Consider the following 27,139-nt stretch of genomic DNA (forward strand, 5'->3'; position numbering starts at 1 on the left):
ACATATATATATATAAAGCTCAATTTACGTATAAAAGGTTTTCATCAAAATCACTCCGCTTCCGACAGCAAGTGCGTAGTAACTCATGCAAATTGGTCAATGTACGTAACGTACGCACCGTAAAGCAAACGGAGTCTGCGGCCGCGCGCCAAAGTAACGAAAGAGTATCGAAGCGGTTTAGACAAAGGGCTGATTGAGATTTATTAATTTCAACCCTTTGAAATACGATATGACTCCACAAAGCTCACTTTTTTTTGAGCCAGACACACTCCTTAAATAAAATGCTATATATACATTTTCACTTTTAATTCATTTGTCACTAAGTTATACCTAAAATTTTCAAAATTTTTCACGTGCTATTCCCATAAAAAGTTTAATTGAATTGCGCACTATCTAAAAGTTAATATTAAGAGCTAAAACTTCCAGAGAATTGTTTTTTATCAATTTGGAACCATTTGAGCCCTTGAGAGCAAGGAAATTCGAAAATGTCCATATTAAGGACCACCCTAATATATATATATATATATATATATATATATATATATATATATATATATACGAGGTGTGTTCAAAAAGTACCCGGAATTACTAATAATTAAATTTCGCGGGTCTGGAGTGTCTGATTGTCAAAATTTTTTTTATTGTGTTGGTATACATGCCCCTAAAGTATGATGAAATTTTCAGCTATATTCACTGTTTACTTTGTCTGTGGTAGTCGCTAAGGTTCGACGTGTTTTTCTGAGCTCGGCGATTTTTACAATGGAAGAATTGAAAAGTCAAAGAATTTGTATTAAATTTTGCGTAAAAAATGAAATAAAGTGTTGCAAAGTGCAAAAATTCACCAGATATGGCTCCGTGTGACTTTTTCCTATTCCCAAAGTTGAAGAGACCCATGAAAGGACGGCGGTTTTCCTCGATTGAAGAAAATCGCTGAGAGTGCTCAAGGACATATCAAAAAGTGAATATCAAGGGTGCTTCGAAAATTGGAAAAAACGCTGGCATAAGTGTATTATATCTGGGGGGGACTACTTTGAAGGGGACCACATTAATGTAGACGAATAAATAAATATTTTTTTGAAAAAACGAAAATTCCGGGTACTTTTTGAACAGACCTCGTATATATATATATATATATATATATATATAAGTTAAAATTTTTTTAAAACAATAATTGTATGAAGGTAAAAAAAAGAATAGCTAGTCATTACCTTAATTCTTACGACGTCGCTATCAGGAGATAAACAACCATGTTTAATAATGTACAACAAAAGTATTTTCTTTCAAGTTTTTTTTGTTGTGAGCACTGTTGTTTAGTTGACGAGACCTTAATAAGTACGCGTTGTTTAATTGTTTTAAAGATGTATTGTTATTTTTAAGCTAGATTGAACAATTTATTTATATTACCTCTATTAAAGCTTACTTGTGGATATGGTAAAAAAAAACAACTTAACCTCTACCCTGCCAAAGATGTAAATAATAAAAAAATAGTAAATAGAAAAGTATATTAAATTAAAAAAAAAATTACAAGAGACAAGTTAAATTATTACTTATTCCAACGCCGCTGATGAATATTTCTGACAAAATACCAGATCATGTTTATACACAGTGTAATCTTTGAAAAAAATGTGCCCATAAAATTTTTATTTCATATTGGTTATATAATTTAGATATTTTTTCTTAAAATTTCTTTGTAATTAAAAATAAGATATTGAATCTGTCACTTTTTACTCAGCCTATGGAGTAAAAAGAGATAAATAACAAACTTTAGTAAAATTTCAGAAATTAGGAATTAACTGGAAATTTAACTAAACATATAGTTCGATAGATGTTACTCATACAACATTTTGTTCTTAGAATAATTTTGATTGCCGTGCAAATAATAATAATAAAATTAAATATTAACCCTACAACATTTAATTTAGATGTATGTTCTGAATTGAATTTTTTAACTTGAGCGGATGCTTGTACATGCTTTTTAATTTAATAGGCAAAAAAGTCCACATATAAGATAAATTGAAATCATCTTTATCCTTAATGCAATGTACAAAGCACAGTTTACATATGAAAAATTTCGAGTAAAATCTCTCCGATGATAGTAACTAGACAATTCTCAGACTCAATTGGTATTTAGATATTTCATTATTCTTATTCAATTTAGTAGTATCTACAAGTGCTAAATAATGTAAGGCTAGTATTTTATCCATCTGCATTTTCCAGACAAATAGATAAAATTTTAGATGTTTAATCCATTTCACAGTCAGCAAAAACACAATTGATAACTAAAAAATAAGTGTAGTAAAAGATAAGTAAAAAATAAGTGTAGTAAAAAATAAATATTGATAACTAAAAAATAATAAGAAATAAAATAATGACAAAATCATTCACTCTCTGAATATCAAATTATCAAATCATTTATAAAATTTACAAAAAATAAGTTACAATTAAATTTGTTTGCCAAAAAACTAAAATAATTAAATCCATGAACCAAATTAAAAAAAAAACAACTCAAATGCATCAAATTAAATCCTTTTGGGATATGCAATATAGTTTAATAATTTCAAAATTTTATTTAGAGCGCTGTTTCTTAAAGCAAATGTATTTTTTGCGTTGATTATTCCTTGAAGCTCCAAGTCTAGTCCTCGAATCTGTGCATCGAGCCTTTATTTGAAATTCATTTTCAAAAAAAAAAAAAATGCACAAAAAGCAAGTTTTTGGGATATGCTCATATTCATCTTAATTTTTTAAACATTAATAATTATTTTCATAATTAAAATAAAGATATTAGAGCACTGCAAACCTTCAAGAAATTGGAATGACATTATTGAAATTAAATCAAATTAACCCTAATAGAGAACAATCATTTTATATTTTGTGAATAGATATTTGCGAGTAGGATCAAAATATTCAAAATAAAATAATCAATTAGAATTCATAGCAAGTTTGGACTTAAATACGTTTCCGTAGAATGCTCCACCGTATTTTTCTAGACCAGCGCTCTATCTAACGCAGAATGAGCGGCAATTCATCCTCGTCGAGTGGCCGCGGGTCAAGCGAACCCAGATGGTCGAAACTGGGCCTAATCCGGGGTTAGCCGGTAATCCCGGCCAATCAGAATACGTGCCTCCACGTCTCGGGTATAACTTTAATTGCAAATATATGGCATGGCGTTGTGGCATGCTTCATGCATAATTCAGAGTGTAATCGAGTCAAAGATAACAAGAAATCCTGACTGCAAACTACGCCCTCCTCAGGGAGTTTTTTCAAAAAAAATAAAGTTTGAATGTTTTCAAATGTCACAATAATATTTTAATTTCAGTGAACAACGCATTCCTAACCAGCAATGAGTAAAACGTTTAAAATAAAATTAAAACTAGTGGTGTATGGCATTGTGTTTTAAGGCAAATTGCTGGAACTTTTTATATCGTAATTTAACATTTATAAAAGCTTTATTATTTTATAAATTTTGGAATGCAACCCAAACGAATAAAAAAATATTGTACTTGCTAATAAAATCTCTATAAAATATTTTGACAAATAACATTTTTTAACCCTATTTTTATTCCTGAAACCGCTGGACCTGCCTTCCCAAAAATTTATTCATTTCGTCAATACAAGAGAAATGTTTTGTGAACAATTCAAATCAGTCGTTCCGTTCCTCCCAGTGACTTAATTGTATTTTTTTACGATTTTTGCCACGTCTCTTCAAAACAAACCAATCAGAATGTCACTGAAATGGGTTGATCCGTGCTTTGGAAATCGTCGACAAGAAATTGCATCAAAAGTCATTTGTACATTAATTAACTTCCCGTAGGGCAAGTTATAGTAATCGCAAAAATATCGAAAATGAAAATTTTTATATATCTTTACGTTTCAGAGGTTTCTGAACATTTTGGCATACCTTAGAAAAAATTGATGTATGTGTGTGTGTGTGTGTGTGTGTATGTGTGTGTGTATGTATGTATGTATGTGTGTGTATGTATGTGCGGATACAAATTTTCGTCGACGATTTCGGGAACACGGATCAACCGATTTGAATAATTCGAAAAACATTCGATCCGTATTAATAAGGAGACGTGCTGATTAGTTTTTGGCAAAGGCAGGTCAAGCCGTTCCGAAGATACGGGGCAAAAAGTTCCGAAAACGGTAACTCAGTTTTTAAGAGAACGGAGCGTCCGATTTTAATAATTCAAAAAACATTTTATTTGTATTGACAAGATGAAGAATCGATACAACTTTCATGAAGGTAGGTCCAGCGGTTTCGGAGATATAGAGGAAAAAGTAAAAAAATGAGCCATTTGGCGGTCAAAAATGATCATTAGACATATGCACATCAAATTATCAGACATTTTATAGAGATTTTAACAATAAGTATACATTTTGTTAACATTCCTATCGGTTCCGTACCAATGCTTATGCGTTAGACAGCGACGCGGCGCTTACGCGCTTTATATTTTGTCCCTATGTAGTTAAAGCAGTACGATTGCTTTGAAAAAAAAGTTCAGATCTTCCACAATATGTCAAAATAAAGAAAAAAAATTTTTTTTTCAAAAAAAAAAAAATAAAAAATTTTTTATTTTTTTTTTTATTTTTTTTTTTCAAAAAAAAGTAATTTTTTGTCCATATATATAATAGGTTGTCAAATATCTCCCTTCCGCCTTTTTGTATTATAAACCAAGAGCAAAAAAGCGGAAGGGAGATATTTGACAACCTAATAGTTTCTCAAAAATCTTATTTTTTCAAAGTAAATTTTTTTCAAAAATGTTAATCGTTTTTAAAAAATTAATAATTTTTGGTACGGGAAGTTCCAGCAATTCGCCTTAAGGCACGATGCCTTAATTGCCTTAAGACAGAATGCCACTTACAGCTAGTTATCCTCTAATGCCAAAGCTGAATTGATCGCCACATCGCTTCCCGTCCTATTGATAATACATTATATATATATATATATATATATATATATATATATATATACAATTGCCACTATAATATGACAAAATAGTGGCTTTATCTACGAAAATAATTTAGAAATGGTTTCCTGTAGCAAATGATATCATATGGGTTTATAAAAACCTGCTCCAGGCGTTTTTGTTAAAAGAAAGACCAAAATATATTCTGCTTGCAAAATCCTATCTACCTGGATATCGCATGTCATCCCTTGCTGATCCTTTGGGATGCACTAAAGGATTTTTACTGATGCAAGCAAACACGCTAGGGATCCTATAATGGACATATTATTATAGCAAAGGTGATACAATGTAAATTGGAAATCAGTTCTGCCGCACGTGCACACATTGATATATATATATATATATATATATATATATATATATATATATAAAGTTAGTATGACATTGTTTAGCCGCGATGGACGCCTAAAATACTGAACCGATTTTAAATTTTGCTCACCGTGTGCATATAGATCCAACTTAGTCGGTAGGCTATATTAAAAATCTCAATTTTTACCCCCAGGGGTCCATGGAAACATTCAAGGGGTCAACGGCAGGGTAAACAAAATTTGAGGGTTTACGAATAAAAATGGGAGGTTTACGAATAAAAATGGGGGTCCACGGCATATTTAGAAATGATTTAAACTTTAAATGTTAGTATTGAGCGCGGAGCCAGCCACCCATCAACCTCGCATATTTCAGAAACGGTTGAATGTTAAATTTTTGTCAAATAATAAGTAAAGTGTAGTAACAATGTGTGTCAAGTTTCATCAAAACGAAATTATGCATTTTTGAGAAAGTACGATTTGCTTCAACACTAATATTGAGATCGGCGCCAGTCACCCATCAACCTTGCATATCTGAAAAACTATTGGATGTTTCAAATTTAAATTTTTATCAAATATTTAGTAAAGTGTAGTAACAATGTGTGTCAAGTTTCATCAAAATCGAAATATGCATTTTTGAAAAAGTACAATCTGTCTCAATACTAATATTGAGAGCGGAGCCAGCCACCCATCAACCTCGTATATGATGAGATGATAGCTTAATTTTGTGGCAAAGTACAAATCGTACTAAAAAAATGGTTTTGAAAAGTTTGAAGTTCGCTCTAATCGTTATATCGTCTTCGAAGAAACTATATTGCATAAAAAAAAGAAATTTGCCAAAAAAATTGGTTTTTCTAAGTTATTCTACGGATTTATTGAGTGATGTGAAATATATCGTTTCCAGATATTTGATGGGTAGTTGTAATTTTAGTATCAATCATTGCGAAGATTCGATTTAAACCTATACTTTTTGAGACCGCGGCACAATCCGGGCCGAAAATTGATTTTATAAAAACCCGGATCACTAGATAGAAATCCGGCGAAACTGGTACGTGTGTAGCTTTTATAGGGGGTCCATACCAAAACAAAAAAAATTGCAAAGGGTCCATGGCACAAACAAGTTTGGGAACCTATGATCTAGACCAACGACCTTCGAACAATTCGAGCGATGACTTTGGGATCAGTAGACCCTCTGCGTAGAAGACTACGCCATACCACAGGGTAAACAAAATTTGGTCTATGATTATATTGTAATAATTGAATAAAACGGTTTATAATGCGTTTCTGTGTCATCAACCCGTAAAACAGTTGAATATATATTATTATCTGCTAAACTAGTGGGGTGCATAGCATCGTGCCTTGATGAAAATTGCTGGAACTTCCCGTACCGTAATTAAAAATTCGAGGAATGGAAATAATCAATAATTGTTTTAAATAATTTCACATAGGTTATTTATTATAAATACATACTTTAAATTTATATGTGCTTATTGGACGACGAGCGTCCAAACAACTTATGTGTATTAAAAAAAAGTCTAGCAAATGTAATAAGAGAAGAAGGTTGTAGAGTGTAGTTCAATATATGTCATAAATTAAATAGTGGTTATTCACATCTTCTTATGGTGATGAAATATTTATAATTTACAGTCCACTCAATATCAAATTAATCAAAGTGATCCTTACCATAATAGATTTTTTTTAAATTTAATTTTGTTTTATAATTCTAAAATTAAAAAAAAATCGATTTTTTCAAATTTTTTGAAAATTTGGAAATTTTTGAAAATGTCCGATTTTTGGAAAATTTCGAAATATTCTCAAATTTTTGTAAGAAATCGTTTTTTTTTTTTAAATTTTGATGTTTTTCAAATTTTTCGAAATTTAGATATTTTCTTCAAAATGATGAGAAATTTCAAAAATTTGAGTTTTCTGAAAATTTAATTTTTTTTTGAGAATTTTGAATTTTTTTTGAAAATCTTCAAACTAATGAAATTTTTTGCACACCGTCTACACAAGCAAAAGGTTTTTTGAATTAATCTAATCGGATGATCCGTTCTCTCAAAAACTGCATGACCATTTTTACACCCTTTGCGATCCATAACTGCGAAACGGCAGGATGTGCTTTCTGCAAAAACGCTTCGCAATCGAGTACTGAAATATATACATTAAAAAAAATATTGAGAGTCCATAACCGTTAGATCTGCGTTTCCAAAAATTTTAACAGTTCTTCGTTTAATAAATACAAGTAAAATCCGACGCTCTGTTCTCTCAAAAATTGAATTACAGTTTTTAGACCTTTCTGTCCCGTATCTTTAAAACGGCTTGACCTGCATATGCCAGAAACTAATCAGCACGTTTTCTTATTAATACGAATCAAATGTTTTTTAAATTATTCAAATCAGTTATTCCACACTGTCGAAAATATCGAGAGCATTTATTTGAAAATTTACGTGAAATTTAAAATTAAAAATCTTGGTACGGAACCCGAAAAAAATTATACAAAATGTGTATACAATATTAAAATCTCTATAAAATATCTGATACTTTGATGTACATATGTCCAATAAACATTTTCGACCGCCAAATGACACTTTTTTAACTTATTTTTATTGAGAGTCAATAACCGCTACACCTGCCTTCCCCAAAATTTAATCAGTTATTCATCTTGACAATACAAGTAAAATGTTATATCGGACGCTCCGTTCTCTTAAAAACCGTGTTACTGTTTTGACACTTTTTGCCCCGTATCTTCGGAACGGCTAGACCTGTCTCCGTCAAAAACTAATCAGCACGTCTCCTCATTAGTATGAATCGAATGTTTTTTGAATTATTTAAATCGGTTGATCGGTGTTCCCGAAATTGTCGACGAAAATTTGTAACCGCACACACACGCTCACACGCACAGACACACACTAAAACACACATACATACACACACACATACATCCATTTTTTCTAAGGTATGCCAAAATATTCAGAAACATTTGAAACGTAAAGATATATAAAAACTTTCATTTTCGATTACTATAACTTGCCCTACGGGAAGTTAAAAAAAAGTATTTATTACATTCAAGAATTATAGAACACAATAAAATATCAATTAAAGTTATATTAATTGCCTTCTATAGGTATGTATATATATACATCATAAAATATATACTATAAATAATTTTTTAAAGCATAAATATTGGTCAAAATTATTAGTCAATTTTCTGCAAAAACAATATACAACAATGCAAACAATACAACGTGCTTTGCAGTGGATAAACTATTTATTAACTTCCCGTAGGGTAAGTTATAGTAATCGCAAAAAAATCGAAAATGAAATTTTTTATATATCTTTACGTTTCAGAGGTTTCTGAACATTTTGGCATACCTTAGAAAAAATGGATGTATGTGTGTGTGTGTGTGTGTGTGTGTGTGTATGTATGTGTGTGTATGTATGTGCGGATACAAATTTTCGTCGACGATTTCGGGAACACGGATCAACCGATTTGAATAATTCAAAAAACATTCGATTTGTACTGATAAGGAGACGTGCTGATTAGTTTTTGGCAAAGTTAGGTCTAGCCGTTCCGAAGATACGGGGCAAAAAGTGCCGAAAACGGTAACTCAGTTTTTAAGAGAACGGAGCATCCGATTTGAATAATTCAAAAAACATTTTACTTGTATTGGCAAGATGAAGAGTTGATAAAATTTTCATAAAGGTAGGTCTAGCGGTTTCGGAGATATCGAGGAAAAAGTAAAAAAATGAGCCATTTGGCGGTCAAAAATGATCATTAGACATATGCACATCAAATTATCAGATATTTTATAGAGATTTTAACAATAAGTATACATTTTGTCAACATTCCTATGGGTTCCGTACCAATGCTTATGCGTTAGACAGCGACGCGGCGCTTACGCGCTTTATATTTTGTCCCTATGCAGTTAAAGCAGTACGATAGCTTTGAAAAAAAAAAGTTCAGATCTTCCACAATATGTCAAAATAAAGAAAAAAAATTTTTTTCAAAAAAAAATAATAAAAACAATTTTTTTTTTTAAATTTTTTTTTTCAAAAAAAAGTAATTTTTTGTCCAATTTATAGTTTCTCAAAAATCTTATTTTTTCAAAGTAATTTTTTTTTCAAAAATGTTAATCGTTTTTAAAAAAATAATAATTTTTGGTACGGGAAGTTCCAGCAATTTGCCTTAAGGCACGATGCCGTAATTGCCTTAAGACAGAATTCCACTTACAGCTAGTATATTTTTTTGTTAGCTGCCTCTTTCGCTTATATACCAATTTGCAATCAATTAGTTATTTTTATACTAAACATGTTTTTCATGGCAAAACACCGTTTGCCGGGTCAGTTAGTATAAATAAATAAATAAATAAATATATATATATATATATATATATATATATATATATATATATTGAAATGAATAACAGCCAACGCGTCGAATGTAAAGAATTTATTTTATTTTTTATACGTTTCGAGACTAGATGTGTCTCATCATTCAGCTAAAAGAAATTTACATTATAAAAAAAAAGTTTTAAAAAATTGAATTTATATTCGAAAAATTAATTGAGAAAAAACAATTATACACACCAGATCAGGAAAAACCACACTATATTAACACATTTTACAACACCACAATCTTACTACTGTAGGAAAGCAAAAATAACTCTAGAAAAGACCAAAAAAGGTAAAAGTAGAATTGTATGAAACACATATTTTGTTTTTAAGGTCTGGATGTTTCAAAGATACGAGGCGAAAAGAGACAAAGATCTTAATTCAGTTTTTGAGAGCACTAAGCGTCCGGTTTGAATAATTAAAAAAATATTTCATTTGTATTGAAACGAAAAAATGTCTGAATTTCTGGAAAGCAAGTCCAACAGTTATGAACTCTCAATAAAAAAAAGTTAATTAGTAGTGCAAGGCAAATTGCTGAAACGCCCCGTACCATAATTAAATATTCGAGCAATTTCAAATGTTTCTGGCCTGAATTGAAATCTGACTAATTTTAGATATTAAAAAAAAATTAGCAAGAACCTTTTTTTCGCTTTTCCTAAAAATGAATCATTTCTTCAACATGAGCCAAATGTGTTTTGAACTGAAAACAGATTGAAATAATGAAATTCTGATTTTCTTCGTGCGTTTTATGCTTTCTACTTACATAAATCATGTTGTTTGTAAAACCAAAATTATGTTAGATTATTTAAAGAGCACTATACTATATATCATTTGTGAATTCATTCGAAAATGGAACGCTGGATTTACATATTATTATTATACATACTTTTGGATCTCAGAGATATCTAACATACCAGAATCTCGCGTAGCCGCAGTGAATTTTTTATTCGCAAAATCACAATTGCAAAATCTTCAAAAACTATAAGGTGTTTGATTTATTTGAATATTCCGTACTTATTCATATTACAATTATCAATTAACGTAAATTATACAGCATTTATTTGTATCAGAATGCTTTGAAGACGATACCATATACATCACTAGTTACAGAATCGTGTTTATTTTTTTCCTTTTTAGTATATTTACTATGTAGTAGTGTTGAAATATGTGAGATTAAATCTTCAGGACAATATGACAATTAAAAAATGTAGAGATCTATAAAATAATATTGATTTCGTAATATATTACTTTTTGTGACCATGGATTTTATTTGAATTTTCGTAATCTAATTTTATCATTTTTTTTTAACATACTATTTAGCATTTAATTTATTGATTAAAATAATAAAACTATACAAATATGTTAAATAAACGGATTATGTACTATTTTCTTGACTTACACTTATTATTAGATCATTATTCTAATTCTCATAAATTGTAACTGAATTTGATACCAAAGCTATCTGATATTCAAACTATTGGAGTATTATCATGAGCAGGAATTTGTTAACTAGTGGTGTATCACATTGTGCTCAAAGGCAAATTAGCAAACTTTCAGCTTCAATCAAATATAAAATAAACATATTATTTTGAAAATAAAATTTAAAAAAAGTCTTGTATTTCTTTAAAATTATTTAATCATTATAAATTTCTTAAACATATTGTATTTTATATGATCATTAGAGAACAATATTCAACCATTTGATAATCACACAATTTTGTATAGATTGTACAAAACCACGACAAAATTTCACCTTAGATGTAAATCAATAAACTATCTAAAATAAGTATTGTAAAATCAATATTGTCTAAAAACTCCATGTTGCCTGTTAGTTCTGGTCTCTCTGTTAAAGGCATCATTTTGTTTATCCTACTGATGATAAAATTTCGAATTGGCGTTGTATAACGTTGAAGCTAACTAAGTGGTTTATTTAAACTCCAGAAAACATGCAAAATCACTTGTTGGCGAATTTTGGTTGGCCTTAAGAGCAAGTTCAACCTTCTTGTTCTCTTGCGTTTTTGGTCCCGAGTGAAAACTGATAATTTTCGTTCATTTTCTCTTAATTTGGTACATTGATTTCTTGATTAATATTTAAACAATTTTTGTAGGCTATCGACGAGTTCCGGCTATGGCAGTAGTAATTATCCTAGAAAGTGTGGCCCTAGGTGCTTAATCACCGTAAACCCTTTAAATCTTGCCATACCGGTGACGGCCTCGAACTCATCGTCACTAAGTATATATGCAGGATCATCAGGATCCTGCAGCTGTCTTTTTTTAATCTGGTCCCAAACGAGTTTAATGACGTTGTACCGGGTCTGTGGCTCTGAAGACCCGATTAATTTCGCCAAGGATTCAGATAAGAAATAACGTCGGTGAATTCCTACGTTTGATGCTGCTCGTGTCTGCAAAAAGATACAAATACTTTTATCAAAAATGATAAATGGGGAGGGGGGGGGGAGTGTCGTATCGATTTTTATTGAGGATTTTAGTATTGTTAATTTGTGTTGTTTAGATTAGTACTAATAAAAGTCATAGGTGAAAATAAAGGTCAATTGCTTGGAAATATACTACATTATCTAGGAAACGTTTTTACTTAGTAACTAAAATCTATATTTATTGCAAAATAATCGTTATTTACATAGGTATTAATTTTTAATAGTATTTGTTCACATAGGCATTTATTTTTATGATATTATTTAAGTAAAATTGTTTCTTCTTTTCTCATTAGTAAATCTACTTACAGATTTTTTTTTTAATATGTCATAGAATAAGATTTTATTAAAATCTTACAATTTGAATGTGTAATATGAATTAATAATTGTAAAACAATATATCATGAATAAATCAGCTTTCAATATATATTTTCACATCTATTGTCTAAATCAATCCATTACCTGCTTTTTCTTGTTGAAAAGAATGTCAGACAGGGTCGATCTGTGTTTCCTTAACTTCGCCCCCTTTCTATGGCGCTTGGGAACCATCGTGCTGAAATTAGTAGTGTATGACATTACTGTTTCACATCAATTTATATATCTCCATTATAATTCAAACTATTTTTTTTAGTGGACACTTAATCTAAGCAGTAATAAAATATTATGAAATTTTGTTTTTTGGAATTAATTTTATCGAATATAATAGAAAATTGGCAGTAGGATAATGAAATAGAAAAATAGCATTAAAAAACTAATATCGGATAAAAGAAAAAATGAGCATACAATATATATTAAAAAGCATATTCATTCATATCAAGTTTTAATTAAAATAAAATAAATGTACACAAAATATTTCAATTAAATTAAAATGTTCAAGAATGTTGTCAAATTGATTTATAGTACGATTTTTTAGCCTTGAATTATATTCAAACGTTTTATTAGTAACGATCAAAAATAGTTTATAGCAGATAAGTGACATTTGTACGAAAACGAAAAAATCAAAAACTCGAAAAATTTTTAAAAAATCAAAATAAATTTCAAAACACATTGTGTAAAATCTAATATTATTATACTGAATTTTACTTACTTTTTTATTATGCCTCGTAATTTTTTACACTATATAATTTAGAAAAGAAATACTTCAAAAAATTTTGAAATTGGTTAAAATTTTGTAGGGTTTATTTGTTTTTGTGTTTGCAGCATACTATAATAATTTGAAATTTAAACAAAAATTAATTCATAATAAAAATGTCTAGTAGGTCATTAAAATAACTGATTCTAGAAAATTCAGTGTGCCAAATCGTTTCGGACATCTTGTCAGGCAAGTCAAAGGTGTTAAATAACGACGATTTCTAATGCATGTATTCATTTATGCATTTAAACAAATGCTTAAACAGCCAGAAGCAAAGAAAAGTTATAAAAATAAAAACATATTTTAATAAATACTCAAAAATGTATGTTGTAAATGATACTGTATAACTTATATACATTATCAACCAAGCTCCGTGTCATTTGTAGTTTTTAAATGCTTTACTTTTTGCTGGTTTGAATATTGAAATACCAAGAATGACCGCAATGTCTGACGAACAAGATTTTATTATTTTATTCAGTAAGGCTGACTTATCAGCAAATAGAGCATTTGTTAATTATATTATGACACTGTTAATTACAAAATTAATGAAAAACATTCTACGTCTGGCATTGTAAAAATTGCTTATACAAAATTTGAAGACTCTTATAGTATTGGTAAATACTCTTGTATAAAATTACACTTAAATTGCAAGTTGTAAAGGATGTGGCATTTTGCAGGATGTTGCCTGAATTTTCTAATACGTGAGTGTGTATATATATATACGAGGTCTGTTCAAAAAGTACCCGAAATTTTCGTTTTTTCAAAAAAATATTTATTTATTCGTCTACATTAATGTGGTCCCCTTCAAAGTAGTCCCCCCCAGATATAATACACTTATGCCAGCGTTTTTTCCAATTTTCGAAGCACCCTTGATATTCACTTTTTGATATGTCCTTGAGCACTCTCAGCGATTTTCTTCAATCGAGGAAAACCGCCGTCCTTTCATGGGTCTCTTCAACTTTGGGAATAGGAAAAAGTCACACGGAGCCATATCTGGTGAATTTTTGCACTTTGCAACACTTTATTTCATTTTTTACGCAAAATTTAATACAAATTCTTTGACTTTTCAATTCTTCCATTGTAAAAATCGCCGAGCTCAGAAAAACACGTCGAACCTTAGCGACTACCACAGACAAAGTAAACAGTGAATATAGCTGAAAATTTCATCATACTTTAGGGGCATGTATACCAACACAATAAAAAAAAAATTTTGACAATCAGACACTCCAGACCCGCGAAATTTAATTATTAGTAATTCCGGGTACTTTTTGAACAGACCTCGTATATATATATATATATATATATATATATATATATATATATATATCTTTTAATACTGACCATCCTATAATTTTATATAAAGAAAAAAATGTAGACCTTAGAAGATTTTCTGAATCATATTTTATCTTTTTAAATTCAAATTGTGTGAACAAACGCAGTTCTTCTTGCTTACTCTCAGAAAGTTATCAAAATATAATTAATTTCTGTAAATTTGACTCTCTACTACGCCCCTGATATCCCCACTTCTCCATGCTCGCGTTCTGTCAGCATAGCATACTACTCGTCGCCGACGCAAATAAGTCAAACCGTGTCGCTATGCTATCGGTTAAAAACAAAATATGTGTTTCATACAATTTTACTTTTACCTTTTTTGGTCTTTTCTAGAGTTATTTTTGCTTTCCTACAGTAGTAATATGTGATTGTGGTGTTGTAAAATGTGTTAATATAGTGTAGTTTTTCCTGATCTGGTATGTATAATTGTTTTTTCTCAATTAATTTTTCCAATATAAATTCAATTTTTTAAAACTTTTTCTTTATAATGTAAATTTCTTTTAGCTGAATGATGAGACACATCTAGTCTCGAAACGTATAAAAAATAAAATAAATTTATTACATTCCAGACGTATTACTATTACTATGCCAGACGTAGAATGTTTTTCATTAATATTGTAATTAACAGTGTCATAATATAATTAACAAATGCTCTATTTGCTGACAAGTCAGCCTTACTGAATAAAATAATAAAATCTTGTTCGTCAGACATTGCGGTCATTCTTGGTATTTCAATATTCAAACCAGCAAAAAGTAAAGCATTTAAAAACTACAAATGACACGGAGCTTGGTTGATAATGTATATAAGTTATACAGTATCATTTACAACATACATTTTTGAGTATTTATTAAAATATGTTTTTATTTTTATAACTTTTCTTTGCTTCTGGCTGTTTAAGCATTTGTTTAAATGCATAAATGAATACATGCATTAGAAATCGTCGTCATTTAACACCTTTGACTTGCCTGACAAGATGTCCGAAACGATTTGGCACACTGAATTTTCTAGAATCAATTATTTTAATGACCTACTAGACATTTTTATTATGAATTAATTTTTGTTTAAATTTCAAATTATTATAGTATGCTGCAAACACAAAAACAAATAAACCCTACAAAATTTTAACCAATTTCAAAATTTTTTGAAGTATTTCTTTTCTAAATTATATAGTGTAAAAAATTACGAGGCATAATAAAAAAGTAAGTAAAATTCATTATAATAATATTAGATTTTACACAATGTATTTTGATTTTTTAAAAAATTTTCGAGTTTTTGATTTTTTCGTTTTCGTACAAATGTCACTTATCTGCTATAAACTATTTTTGATCGTTACTAATAAAACGTTTGAATATAATTCAAGGCTAAAAAATCGTACTATAAGTCAATTTGACAACATTCTTGAACATTTTAATTTAATTGAAATATTTCGTACATTTATTTTACTTAATTAAAACTTGATATGAATGAATATGCTTTTTAATATATATTGTATGCTCATTTTTTCTTTTATCCGATATTAGTTTTTTAATGTTATTTTTCTATTCCATTGTCCTACTGCCAATTTTCTATTATATTCGAAAAAATTAATTCCAAAAAACAAAATTTCATAATATTTTATTACTGCTTAGATTAAGTGTCCACTGAAAAAAATAGTTTGAATTATAATGGAGATATATAAATTGATGTGAAACAGTAATGTCATACACTACTAATTTCAGCACGATGGTTTCCAAGCGCCATAGAAAGGGGGCGAAGTTAAGGAAACACAGATCGACCCTGTCTGACATTCTTTTCAACAAGAAAAAGCAGGTAATGGATTGATTTAGACAATAGATGTGAAAATATATATTGAAAGCTGATTTATTCATGATATATTGTTTTACAATTATTAATTCATATTACATATTCAAATTGTAAGATTTTAATAAAATCTTATTCTATGACATATTAAAAAAAAAATCTGTAAGTAGATTTACTAATGAGAAAAGAAGAAACAATTTTACTTAAATAATATCATGAAAATAAATGCCTATGTGAACAAATACTATTAAAAATTAATACCTATGTAAATAAAGATTATTTTGCAATAAATATAGATTTTAGTTACTAAGTAAAAACGTTTCCTAGATAATGTAGTATATTTTCAAGCAATTGACCTTTATTTTCACCTATGACTTTTATTAGTACTGATCTAAACAACACAAATTACTAACAATACTAAAATCCTCAATAAAAATCGATACGCCCCCCCCCCCCCGTCCATTTATCATTTTTGATAAAAGTATTTAAATCTTTTTGCAGACACGAGCAGCATCAAACGTAGGAATTCACCGACGTTATTTCTTATCTGAATCCTTGGCGAAATTAATCGGGTCTTCAGAGCCACAGACCCGGTACAACGTCATTAAACTCGTTTGGGACCAGATTAAAAAAAGACAGCTGCAGGATCCTGATGATCCTGCATATATACTTAGTGACGATGAGTTCGAGGCCGTCACCGGTATGGCAAGATTTAAAGGGTTTACGGTGATTAAGCACCTAGGGCCACACTTTCTAGGATAATTACTACTGCCATAGCCGGAACTCGTCGATAGCCTACAAAAATTGTTTAAATATTAATCAAGAAATCAATGTACCAAATTAAGAGAAAATGAACGAAAATTATCAGTTTTCACTCGGGACCAAAAACGCAAAAGAACAAGAAGGTTGAACTTGCTCTTAAGGCCAACCAAAATTCGCCAACAAGTGATTTTGCATGTTTTCTGGAGTTTAAATAAACCACTTAGTTAGCTTCAACGTTATACAACGCCAATTCGAAATTTTATCATCAGTAGGATAAACAAAATGATGCCTTTAACAGAGAGACCAGAACTAACAGGCAACATGGAGTTTTTAGACAATATTGATTTTACAATACTTATTTTAGATAGTTTATTGATTTACATCTAAGGTGAAATTTTGTCGTGGTTTTGTACAATCTATACAAAATTGTGTGATTATCAAATGGTTGAATATTGTTCTCTAATGACCATATAAAATACAATATATTTAAGAAATTTATAATGATTAAATAATTTTAAAGAAATACAAGACTTTTTTTAAATTTTATTTTCAAAATAATATGTTTATTTTATATTTGATTGAAGCTGAAAGTTTGCTAATTTGCCTTTGAGCACAATGTGATACACCACTAGTTAACAAATTCCTGCTCATGATAATACTCCAATAGTTTGAATATCAGATAGCTTTGGTATCAAATTCAGTTACAATTTATGAGAATTAGAATAATGATCTAATAATAAGTGTAAGTCAAGAAAATAGTACATAATCCGTTTATTTAACATATTTGTATAGTTTTATTATTTTAATCAATAAATTAAATGCTAAATAGTATGTTAAAAAAATGATATAATTAGATTACGAAAATTCAAATAAAATGCATGGTCACAAAAAATAATATATTACGAAATCAATATTATTTTATAGATCTCTACATTTTTTAATTGTCATATTGTCCTGAAGATTTAATCTCACATATTTCAACACTACTACATAGTAAATATACTAAAAAGGAAAAAAATAAACACGATTCTGTAACTAGTGATGTATATGGTATCGTCTTCAAAGCATTCTGATACAAATAAATGCTGTATTATTTACGTTAATTGATAATTGTAATATGAATAAGTACGGAATATTCAAATAAATCGAACACCTTATAGTTTTTGAAGATTTTGCAATTGTGATTTTGCGAATAAAAAATTCACTGCGGCTACGCGAGATTCTGGTATGTTAGATATCTCTGAGATCCAAAAGTATGTATAATAATAATATGTAAATCCAGCGTTCCATTTTCGAATGAATTCACAAATGGTATATAGTATAGTGCTCTTTAAATAATCTAACATAAATTTGGTTTTACAAACAACATGATTAATGTAAGTAGAAAGCATAAAACGCACGAAGAAAATCAGAATTTCATTATTTCAATCTGTTTTCAGTTCAAAACACATTTGGCTCATGTTGAAGAAATGATTCATTTTTAGGGAAAGCAAAAAAAAAGGTTCTTGCTAATTTTTTTTTAATATCTAAAATTAGTCAGATTTCAATTCAGGCCAGAAACATTTGAAATTGCTCGAATATTTAATTATGGTACGGGGCGTTTCAGCAATTTGCCTTGCACTGCTAATTAACTTTTTTTTATTGAGAGTTCATAACTGTTGGACTTGCTTTCCACAAATTCAGACATTTTTTCGTTTCAATACAAATGAAATATTTTTTGAATTATTCAAACCGGACGCTTAGTGCTCCCAAAAACTGAATTAAGATCTTTGGCTCTTTTCGCCTCGTATCTTTGAAACATCCAGACCTGCCTTTGCCAAAAACTAATCAGCATGTCATCTTATCAATACGAATCGAATATTATAACTCATTCTACGGGAAGTTAAAAATAATATTTTCAAACAGGAGTGCTCCTGCTGAAGGTAAATTTTAAAATTTTACGAAAATTTTGAAATAGATTTTTTAGAGAATATAAAAATTTCTAAAAAAAAGTTTATGCAATTTGTTTGAAATGTATAAGTAAACTTTAAAGATTAGGAATTTTGATACGAAACCCATGAAAATGAAAAAAATATATTGTACATATTATTAAAATCTCTAAAAAATATTTAATAATTTGATGTGCGTATATGTAATAATCATTTTTGACCGCCAAAAAGTATTTTTTCCACTACCTTCGTGGATCTCTGAAACCACTGGACCTGCTTACAGAAAAATTTATTGAATTCTTTAATCAATACTAGTGAATCATTTAAATCGAATCATTTAAATCGAACGCTCTGTTCTATCAGAAACTGAATTGCCACTTCTTGAACTTTTTGCTTTTGGCAAAATGGCTGAACCTTTCTTTGCCAAAAACTAATCACGTTTCCCAGGAATCAAATCTTTTTTAAATTTTTCAAATTGGTCAAGTATTTTAATACATTTGCATATAACATTTACTTCTTTATCACATAAAAAATATTCTAATATGAGAACACTGCTTGCGCTTAGTCTTTTATCCCTCCACATTAAAAATCAAACCACATCAATAAGCGTCGGTTAAACAACCACACTCTTTGTTATCCCTTGCATAAATATATTATAGGATTTTATATTATATTTCACAAGAAATTATCTGTTTACTCGATAGCATATTCGTCACCAGAAAAATCATGAGCAAGAGGCGAAGGGAATCATATACAAATATGATTCTCCCCCATTTATTGACATTCGGCAGAGGCGGAAGTGTTCAGTCAAGACCCGGCTTACGGAAGATAAGCACTCGCATATTTTTTCATACTTCCTCCTGGCAAACAAGCGTGAGTATGGCTACACAAATCAAAAATTATGGAAGCCAAAGTGGATTGCAGTAGAAAGTTACTAGCGAAATAGAAAATAATGAGGTAATGATTGTCTTGTCGGATTCTAATGAAGCCAAAATTTGACTTTTTCAAAAAAAAATTAAGAAACGGTTACAATGGTATTAAATTTTAAAACCTTTAGTTGTTGACTACAAATAAATTAGAACGAGAGTTAGCCTCGCGAGATGATAAGCTACACCGTTTTTAATTAGCAGATTAGTGTGGATAAACAAAAAAAGCATTGGTCAAATTTGACCAACATACGTTTTTAGATGAGACTATTGATTAGAGTTTTTAGATGAAACTCTTACTTTACTTCCTGAACAAGTTTATGTTTAAGCTAGAGTCTAAAGTGATTTCCAAAGTGGTCCATATAGACACCCAGGGATTCACGACAACTTTCAAGAGGTCCACGACGGCGAAAGCAAAATTAGGGGGTCCACCGCAGTGAATTACAATATACCATGTTAAAATGTATTTATTTACGTTAAACGTTAATATAATATACAAACTTATATTGAATTTTCTAATATAGTTTCTAATATAGTATAGTAATAAATCAAAACGTAAAGAAAAACATTACATGTATCATATGCATATAAAGTGTGTAAGTTGTAGCATGTAGACATTCACGTTGCGGTCGAATCATAATAAATAACCTAAAATTATATAAACCTACTAAAAGTTGTTTGATTATAAAAATTATTCAAAATTTGAAACAATGGACCGTCTCAAAGTGTTCGATCTCAATTATTATCGACTAAGTCGTTTAATTTCACATAACAAATAGTTTTTAACAACTTTGTGGAAAAACGCCACATTCACCTAGTGATTTGGGGCAAGTGTAACTTTTAATTTACAATTAAATCACCATAATTTTTATATTACACTGAGTTCTAAATTCCATCTAAAAAAAATATTCAATTCGCAATTCTCGTTAATATGAATTTAGAAACTCCTAATTTTAATAATGCTAAATATTAACAATAACTTATAATTGTGAATACATTATGTCCTCAAAACTTTACAAAATAATTTGTTTTAACTTTTGCCAGTTCTTTTCGAACAGGTCAATTAGAGTATTGAAGAAAGCCTATCAACTTTTCAACATGACTCTTTAAGTGCATAAGTGAAACACTCGCAATTTGCATAAAATCGCATACAACAATTTGCTACTGTAATAGGTTATGCTTTTATGTCTGTTTATATGTTTGAATAAATTTGTTTAATTTATTCCCAAACTGAATGCTTGCAGACACAAAGCATTATTACGAATATCCTCTTTCAGTTATTGCAGTCCCTTTGGAGATATTCAAATTTCTAGTTTTATTTGTAAAATGCTTTTAACTTATTTCATTTGAGGATGACTGTGAAAGACTAAAATAACATTACGAATGAGGGAATAGAACGTATTTCAAGCAATCGCGATGCATCACAGACATTTCCAGTTGTAGCAGAATAATCGCAAAGCGCGGCACGCACGAGCAGCCGACAACCTCCGCAGCCTTGCTTATCCATATGCGTGTCCCAATAAATCAGATTTCAGAATAAGAGAAAAAAATGCATTCACATTATATATAAGCATAAAAAACGTCACAATTTACATAAATTTTATGTAGAGACGGTGCTACGTGAGGCACTCCAAAACTCGGTGACATTGATGCAGGAATTCGGGGATGATTTTAGAATTTTCGGTAAAGAGTAAATGCGAAAAAAGTTCTTTGTTATAAGATTGGCACTGACACATATATACACACCTATATTTGCATTATATGTTACAGGGGAAGTACGGACATAATGGTATGGTATTTTGTTTTTTAAGTAAAACTTCTTTAGACGCGGCTAGAGTGTAAATCCGTACAAATGCAACGGAAGTGCGTTACGGTAGATAAGAGTCGAGTGCCAATGATTCGTCATTCGCTCTCGATGATATTATTTCTACACGGGTCGATTGTGATTAGTCGTCGCGTATGTGAATAGAGATCTGTCGTTGTATGCGTAACGACATCAGCGTTGTATGCGTAACGACATCAGCGTTGTATGCGTATAACGGCATCGACGTTGTATGCGTACCAATACCAACAAAAAAACGGCATAGATAAACATTTTAAAATTACATCGTACTACAAATCTTGATTTAATGAAAAATGCTTGAATCAGAAGAATATTTTACCATGTTCCTTGAAAATAATAAAACAAATGAAACATTTGTTCCGTGAACTAAACGTAAGTTTATTGATTAGAAATTATTTCTATATTATTCGTAGTTTCTAGAAATCTTTGAAGTTATTAAAATGGAAAATTTTAGGCAAAACAGATATTACAGCTGTTCAAAGAATGAGATTAAATCGCCAGAGAAAAAGTAAAAAAAATACAAGCAGTCAATGAATGTATGTTAATTTTAATTACATGAAGTTCTTTAAACACAATAACATGATGAGTGAAGTTGCAAAAACAATATTTGTTCATGCGTTGTTTAACATAATCCACTGTGTGAACAAATATTAAACAATTAAGTACATTATTGTTTTTAAATATTATACATATTTTTAATGCTATTATAAATATATAATTTATAATTTATCATTATATAAATGTGTATAATGGTTGACATTAATAAATGTGTGCATTACGAGTGTTACCATATTACTAATAAACATTATTCATAATTATTATATGATGTATTAATTTTTACTTAACTTAGCTACTTTGTACAGTAGCAAATAAGTTTTACTTCAATCGCATGTGATCCTTATATGTTTTGCTCATCTTTGGTTCATTGACTAACAGTAAGGTAGTATAGTAGAAACTATAAACTATAGTATTATATTTAGATACTATAAACTATAGTAACATATTTATTACGGAAACATGCAACTTATTACAAAAATCATTTTGTTCATATACTACAGACAAAATGGCCTATGGGGTAAGAACATGCTCAGATGCTAATTTTTAAGAATGCTGTTCACAAATAAATCGTTTTGTCCTCTTTGGTATATTACCATATTAAGCATATACCCAACAGGTACAAGTCAAACATCGTAACCAATCTTCACCGGACTCAAAACGAAGAAAGAGGGTTTTGCAACAAATGCAAGTCTCTTGTTTTTTTTCGATAGATCTTTTGGTCAATTGTTAGCAATTATTTTAAGCATCCTTGGAGCAGAAGTCTAAAGGCAATCTTCTTTGAACGGCTTTAATTTTATTTCTTGGCTCTGTCATACTTGCAAAATAGTACTATGTCATTTTGTCCAAAATTGAACAAAAATAAATGATTAATCAAAATTTCACCAAACACCTGATTTTTGCGCCACTAGTATAAGTTATGTGAAATAATGACGAATATAAATAAATAGTATCCCAACATTACATAAAAACTTGTATCAATGACGCACTACATCTGACAGGTTTGTTATTATGGCTTTCTTCACGTTATACAGCCACAGAACCGTTGATGAAGCTAGTCAATTTTTGAATAAGGCCGCTGTGTCATTTTGTTCATATATATCATTTGTCTATTTTTTCCTCAATTTCAACAAAAACAAAAAAATATTGTTTTGTCATATCTTATTACAAAAGCAATTACAAAGTTAATTGTTATAATTGTAATAGTTATAAAATAACGAGGAGCGTTTTAGCTAAGAAACTTTTCAAGCGCATTGTCAAGACATTTTATTAAATATATATATACCTAAGTATGTTTTTACACGGTCTTTTTGTACACGGTTTTGATATAACACGGTTTGCAAATTGAATATTTTTAATTTTTTTACACGATTTTATTCCATTTAGCACGATTTGAAATTTTATGTGCTTAATTTTTTTTTGTCAAATTTAATTTGTGCGAAGTATGTTCATATCACAAAAAAGTATTTATGAAAGAAAAAAGTCTGAAACCATCGATAGTATCGATAGTTTGCAAAATACTAGCTTAAAGATTTGAGTGAATTCCCCTTTAGCGCGTACAAACAATTTTTACTGGTCAAAGCAAATGTGAATAGCACTAATTTAATTCTTGTTCTTAAAAATTCTTGTTTTTCACCAATTTTAATAGGTTTTAGAGATAAGGAACAAATCACCCATTTTTGTATAAGATCAATGTCTTTTTTTACACGTTTTTTTTTACACGGATTCTTCTGGAACCAATCTCCGTGTAAAAACAGACTTAGGTGTATATATATATATATATATATATATATATATATATATATATATGCATTTACATAAACGCGCAGGAAAATGTGTCCAATAAAGAGAGCATAGAGAAAATGGCTTTTCACATAATCTATTCAGTTGAATATATTCGGAAGTACAATGGCAGAGAATACGATTTTCTATTTACATAAATTTAACGTTCAAAGCACCTAAACAAAATTAAATATCTTGAGTTCGTAAAAGCACAAAGCACTAGTATTTGAACACTAACTTCAACAGTGAGATTCACATATTTTTCCGTAGAATTTTCTATGACCACAACCAAATTACTTAACTATTTGGCTGCTAAATGTTAGTATATTATTCACATTCCCGCAAGGTTTAATGACCTGTTTGACTTCACAATAATGTATTTTAACGAGACTCAGACTCGGATAAAAAATGAATAATTCTCAGAAATACGATGCCAAAAGTATATAAAAATCGAGTTTTTTGATTACGCAAGAAATAAACACCCTAAGCTAACTCCAAAAATAAATTGCTAAATCCCCTAAACAGAAAAATTTATACTCACGGATATGTCAGAGACGGGCAGAGTCGGTTTAGAATATACATTTTATACAATCTTAAAATTTAAAAACTTGTATAAGTACAGTAGTTACACTTTAATAAACTTTAAGTAATTGCACTTTATTTTTATAATACTCCTAAAGTGTCCTTATTATTTCTATATACAATAAATCTCATAAAAAACGCAATAAATATATAAATAAATATACTATTAAAAATAAAATCAAAATCATTTTATAAAATTTTGAAGCATTCATTAAAACAAATTTCAAACCAAGTTGTGTAAATCAATAGTAGTTATAATATAAAATACTTATATATGCTAAACTTCCGCTTTATCAACAGATTATTTATCCATGTTTCATATAAAAAAATTTTGAAACATTTTATTTATTATTAAACAAAACAGCATATTCTTGAATTACAGAACAAAATTTAAATTTTAAGAAATGTTGAACGATTTTGTATTTTTAAAAATATTTTTTTCTAAAAAATTAGGTTTTTTGTAAATAAATATTTTTCTTAATTTTTATTTAAATTCAATTCAAAAATTAGAAAGTACACAATCCTAATTTTTACAACAAAAGACAAACTTATCCATAAGTATCATTTTATTTTTTACGGGAGTAAAATTTCGTGTACCTACATGAATACGTTACTTTTATCTAAATCTCTAGATAATCCCATACTGAATTTATAAATTTTTCAAACAAAAACTATGAAGTTTGATTATTGTATTTGAGATTTTGATTATTGTTACTTCAGCAAATCTTATAAACATTTTGAAAATTCTCAATTATATGAACGTAATTTAAACTTTAGTAAATTAAATATGTGCATGGTATTAAGAACTGTATAAAACTCAGTTATGTTTTGTTTATATAAAATAGTCATTTGTGGTCAAAAAAATGGCAGATGTTACCTGTTGGTCATACGTCTTACATACTTATATATGAAGAGTTGGTAACTATCACACCAAATACACCTGGACGACATTAAACTGTGTCGAGCTCAATTTAGCAATTTTTTAAATGTTTTTATATGATCTGCATTTAGTTCAGATACAAAATAATGCATTAATACTTGCGTTATTTTACTTTAACGCTTCATTATATGAATAAAATAGAATAATAATATATTTTACATTAATCCCATTATCCAATCTGGGTTTTCGTAAAACGCGAAACAACTTCAAAGCTAAGGGCTGATTTTTTGCTACCATTCACAATTTTGCTATCGACAGATATAAACAATATGTTTATTTCAGTCTGGCAACATTATTTTGTGAAAAACTCATCATATTCTCACCGTCTCTCAGTTTGCCTAAATTTGTATGATGGTCCACTATAGTAACCAACTCCTCATGTGTTCTTTTGCAGATAAACAATAATATCACTTAAAAACATTACTCTCTAATTGTGATCGCTAAAAATATATTCTCCGAAGCGGCTCTGTCAATTATACTCCCGGTACAAAGGCATCGTTCAAACATTTGCACCGCTCTCACGGAGCATCGGTTCAGCGAAAGAAAAGCGAGTTGAATGTCGCGCGACTTCAGCACGAAGTCATCCCTCAGGGAACGGGACGGATGAGTTAACAATGGATTTCTTTTTCGATTAATCGAAATATTATACATCGAGAAGTAATAAAAACGACTCATTTTAAAATAAATCTTTATATTGTAATGGAGTATTAAATCTGACACTGAAGTAATTTGAAGAAATTTTTTATAGCGTAGTTCATAGTCAAACATGGCTAATAAATTTCAAATTCAATTAATAAAATTTATATATATATATATATATATATATATATATACATTTTTTTGAAAAATCTAATTAGTTTTTGAAAAATATAACTAGCAAAGTTAAGTTAAATGCAAAAATTTTCATCCGCGTTTTAGGCCCAAATAACCGAAACGAATTTGAAAAATCAAATAATTTTCGAAAGGTATCACTTGGGTATTATATTGATTAGATTTTGGTTCATTTGAAATTAATGCGCTATCGTAGGATAGCGATCCTTCACACGCTGTAACATTTTATATGATAGATTCCATGCCCTTACCAAATCCTAATATATTATATTATAAAACTACAAGAAGTGGTTTAATTATAAAAATCATATTTAATTTATTTTTATATGAATAATGGCGGTATCAAAATTTAAATTATTGGTGTAAGTGGCATTTTGCCTTGTGGCATTTTGAAAAAACTTCCGTATAAGTGCTTACCTAACTGATTTTTTCAATATTTTTTTTATTTATATATAATCCATCCACTATCCACTATCTGTATGTCTTCCTGTGTGCCTATTTCCATCTATATGTTTACCTATTTACCAGTCTACAAGCCCACCTATTTACCTATATACGTATCCACCTGTTTACCTGCCCAGGTGTCTACTTGTTTTGCAGTTTATCAGTGTGTCCGTTCGTCAGTATAC

The 27,139-nt window shown here is 29.3% G+C and overlaps 2 protein-coding genes across 2 annotated transcripts; one reads left to right on the plus strand and one right to left on the minus strand.

Moving 5' to 3' along the window:
- Positions 1–11,601: 11,601 nt before the first annotated feature.
- On the minus strand, positions 11,602–12,645 carry LOC113375343 (protein TRI1-like). Its single transcript, XM_026615280.1, has 2 exons — positions 12,559–12,645; positions 11,602–12,066 (listed from the first exon to the last, which is right to left on the minus strand). The coding sequence occupies exons 1-2, from the start codon at positions 12,643–12,645 to the stop codon at positions 11,806–11,808; spliced, it is 348 nt and encodes a 115-aa protein (XP_026471065.1). The 3' UTR covers positions 11,602–11,805.
- A 3,638-nt stretch (positions 12,646–16,283) lies between these two features.
- On the plus strand, positions 16,284–17,233 carry LOC113376869 (protein TRI1-like). The gene is made up of 2 exons (XM_026616949.1): positions 16,284–16,370; positions 16,863–17,233. Exons 1-2 carry the CDS (start codon positions 16,284–16,286, stop codon positions 17,121–17,123), a joined length of 348 nt encoding a protein of 115 aa, XP_026472734.1. The 3' UTR covers positions 17,124–17,233.
- Positions 17,234–27,139: the final 9,906 nt, after the last annotated feature.

Source organism: Ctenocephalides felis, unplaced genomic scaffold (assembly GCF_003426905.1).
Source record: "Ctenocephalides felis isolate EL2017-DRISC unplaced genomic scaffold, ASM342690v1 CF-g0.4_SCAFFOLD_01886, whole genome shotgun sequence".
Taxonomy (NCBI): domain Eukaryota; kingdom Metazoa; phylum Arthropoda; class Insecta; order Siphonaptera; family Pulicidae; genus Ctenocephalides; species Ctenocephalides felis.